This window comes from Esox lucius, chromosome 14 (assembly GCF_011004845.1).
Source record: "Esox lucius isolate fEsoLuc1 chromosome 14, fEsoLuc1.pri, whole genome shotgun sequence".
In the NCBI taxonomy this organism is placed as follows: Eukaryota; Metazoa; Chordata; class Actinopteri; order Esociformes; family Esocidae; genus Esox; species Esox lucius.
In genome coordinates this window covers 19,029,406-19,033,084 of record NC_047582.1, presented here as the reverse complement: position 1 = coordinate 19,033,084, position 3,679 = coordinate 19,029,406, and the positions used below count along the sequence as shown (strand labels likewise).

At 39.1% G+C, this 3,679-nt stretch overlaps 1 protein-coding gene across 1 annotated transcript; it reads left to right on the top strand.

Annotated features, from left to right (window-relative positions):
- The first annotated feature begins 2,794 nt into the window (after positions 1-2,794).
- On the top strand, positions 2,795-3,679 carry LOC105015081 (proteinase-activated receptor 3). The gene has a single exon (XM_010877936.1). The coding sequence runs from the start codon at positions 2,795-2,797 to the stop codon at positions 3,677-3,679; it is 885 nt and encodes a 294-aa protein (XP_010876238.1).

Sequence of the window (3,679 nt, the reverse complement as noted above, 5' to 3'; positions counted from 1 at the left end):
TCTTTCCATTCTTTTGTACAACTATTATATCCAGTTAAGCACAACTTAGTAATCATGGACAGTAGCACTGAACACATTGGCAGTTTTCGTCCGCAATTATTTATTCTAAATAAAATGGACACCTGTGCCAGGTTGATAGACAGGTTGATAGACAGCTTTTCATTGAGTATATTGAAACAGGATGGACAGACAGACTGGAAACAACATATCTACCATGCTACATGATCTGTCTAACAATAGGATTATTAGCCTTTCATCCAGACTACTAGCAACAGTCAAGATATAGTGCTTTTTTTCCCTTCTCTGTTGAGAGAATACATCTGACTAATCATGCAGATCGCTGATTCCCTATGTAGTTAATTGTTTTTAGTCGCTTACTCTTCAAACAAGTATGTGGTAATATTTCACCACTCTTAACACAAAAAACACAGATCATTAAAAAAATGTATGTTAATAAAATAAGGTACATCTGACATTGACTAAGTACAAGTCCATAGAAATACATTTCTCATTGAAATCAGCTTCATGCAAAGTACATGCATAACTTTTGATAGGATTTTCTTCTCTATTAAAATACCTTTTATTATCATTATGCTTATTGTTCCTAATGAATCAACCTCAACCATTTGGTGAACATACTGTATATATTTTACATTGTTTTGCCTACTATGTGAGAAACAGACTCAAGGCCTCTGTATTTCATATCTACTTAATAAAGAATAGCTAAATCAAATGGCAGTAATATTCCGAGGGACAACATGTTACCTACATGACCTAATGAGACGATTCCTGACACTCAAAAACTAAAATAACATGGAAATGACATGAACTAAACTAGAATACAATAATCAGAAATACAATAACAATTGAAAATGGGAACAATACAATACATATACATTTACTTTGGTCAGTGCTTTTGTCTGCCTTACTTGACAAAAACAGAAGTATTGCTGGAGGCGGTGCTTAAAGCCCCAGCATTTAAAGTGGTACAGTATGTGAGTCTTCCCTTTTATGAGCAAAATAAAGTCCTGTTTTAAAGTAAACTTAACCTTGGATTCAGTTGAACCTGATCTGGGATGTGTTTAAAAATATGCTTAAGCAAGCATTGTAATGTGACTATTATAATTAAGATAAACGCTCGAAGTTAACAAAAGATTACAAATGGGTCTGGATATATTTAAATAATGTAATATTTATAATTTAATATAATATTAAAATGATCATGTAATGTGCTAGCAAAGCAGTTAGAACCAACAATGTTTATTTCTGGAGTAGATCTAGCTGTTGATTGACTTCTATTGAATTATGTTTTATTAAGATGTATTAATAATTGAATCATAGAAAATAGAAAAGGTATATATTCATAAAAGCATCATAGAAAGAAGTGTTGTTTATTTGCTTAGTTGTCTTCATTACTCTAAGTTTCAGTTCCCCTAATGAAAGTTGAATAGGAACAGTCTCTGCTCTGTAATGTGAGAGGTCATCTGAAAGGTCAAAAACATGACGAAGTCAGTTATTTCTTTCATTCAGAGTTATACAATCCATCTATATAGAACAAGCCAAGGACCTTGTGTAGGCTGTGTTTCATTAAACCTCGTAGACCAAGACGGTCAAGCCAATTTCCAACGCCAATGAACTGTGTACATCATTGACTGTCATCACGGATATTGAAATCATGTGTCATGCCCATGTAACAGATTACACTTTGTTACATTGAATTTCAGAAGTGATCTTCTGGATTATTGCATCAGTTGTTTACCACCAAATTTCCGTCTGGCTACAATGGCGTGTTGCATCATTGCCAATCAGGGTGAATGGCAAAGGCTACGACACACTCTCCAAACCAACCAACGGAGCAATATCATACACCCACCTCCCCTGTATTATTTATAATGTCATTGTTTAGTATATTAAAAAACAATCGTATTATATATTATTTTCCTAATGTTTGTTTAGTGAAATAAATGGCAAGCAAGTTATGGCTGCGTGGGGGACATTTTCCAAGGTTACCACACCCTTCTAGATGGCGATTGGCTCTTCGGGATCCCTACAGCGTGGATTCGTCTGTGAGGGGGTGCTCTCCACACCTTATATTCAGTGACTTGACACACATTCACAGCAGAACACAGATACAGGACCACAAGAGGAGGTGCTGAAGTGGAGACAGTCATTGTGACGGACCTAAACCTGCTGAGCACATAATGGACCTTGTTCAGCTGGCTTAAGGGAGTGCTGTGTGTGTGAGTTCTGTAACCAGGTAAGTCTGATAACTGTGTCTCTAGTTTGCATAGGCTGGGAGGTTGTCTCCATTCAATTTGTTTGTAGTTAAAACCATATTATTTGGGTGCTATTTGAAACATTCGATAATCATCTAATCAATTTGAATGAAGACCCAGTTGATTTGAATGACACTGTGAACTGTACTAAATAAGACATATCTCCTAGGAAACAATGACGGTACATTATGCATGGTCACTTAGTAAGCACATTACGGAAAGCCGCAAACATGTCATAATAGCAAGTCTCAGTCTAAGTTGTGTACAGAAACAGAAATAGAATGTGCTCACAATTTACATACTGGCACATTAAAAACGTGGCAAGCAGAATTATTCAATTTCAAACCACAAAATGTGTGAGGGATGTGACTGATCATTAAGTAAAAATGTAGGTGGTGATTTTAAGTGGCAATGTTCTTCAGTGGGCAAACAGAGAGATGTTGTATTGTATCTGACACTGTTGTGTTTTTTTGTCCAGGCACTGTTTAACGGTCTAGTCTCTTCTTAGTCCGGTCATCATGGAGGTTCTCTTCAACTCGTCCTTGTTCTGCATCAACTCGTCCTTGCTGTTCATCTCACACAGACCACTGAACTCCAGTGGTGGAGATAAGACCGTGTACGAGCAGTGTAGCAGCATGCCCGCCGTGCTCCACTTCTACCTGGCGCTGCAGGCTGTCAACATGTTCCTGGGGATCCCTGCCAATTTCATGGTGCTGTGGCTCCTGTACAAGAACAAGAGTGACCCTACCACCTCAAACATTTTCATCCTGCAACTGGCCCTCCTGGACACCTTCTTCTGCCTCATCTTCCCTCTGGAGCTGGCCAACATTGTCCACCTCAATACCAGGAGTACTTGGTATATACTGCGGTTCTTCTATGGGGTCAAGGACTCATCGCCGCTCTTCCTTTCCTGCATCTGCCTGGACCGCTACATGGCTGTGATCCACCCAATAGTTTTCACAGATCTCAAGGACCGCTGCCACCGGGCTGTAGTTGCCACTGTCATGTGGCTTGTCACACTGGTCTATGCTAGTGGCAAGTGCGTGGGATACATTGCAAACTTTGAGGTGTTCATAGTCATGATTCTAGCGGCATTTGCTTTCATGGTATTCTGTAATATTGCAATACTGTTGGCCCTGTGGCAGTCCAGACCAGGCCAAGACAAGGCGCATCCTGTCAAGAAGAGAGCCTTTAAAATGGTGCTTATCATATTGGCAATCATTGTTTTTAACTACTTCCCTCCTGTGGCACTGTTTCCCTTTAAGCATTACTTCTCTGATGATGTCTTCCACTGCTACATCCACTACATTGCCTTTGGCTTCATGGACATTAGCAGCAGCATCCAGCCGATGCTCTACCTGTCTAAAGACAAGATACAGAAACCTGTTGGCTGCTGTTACTGA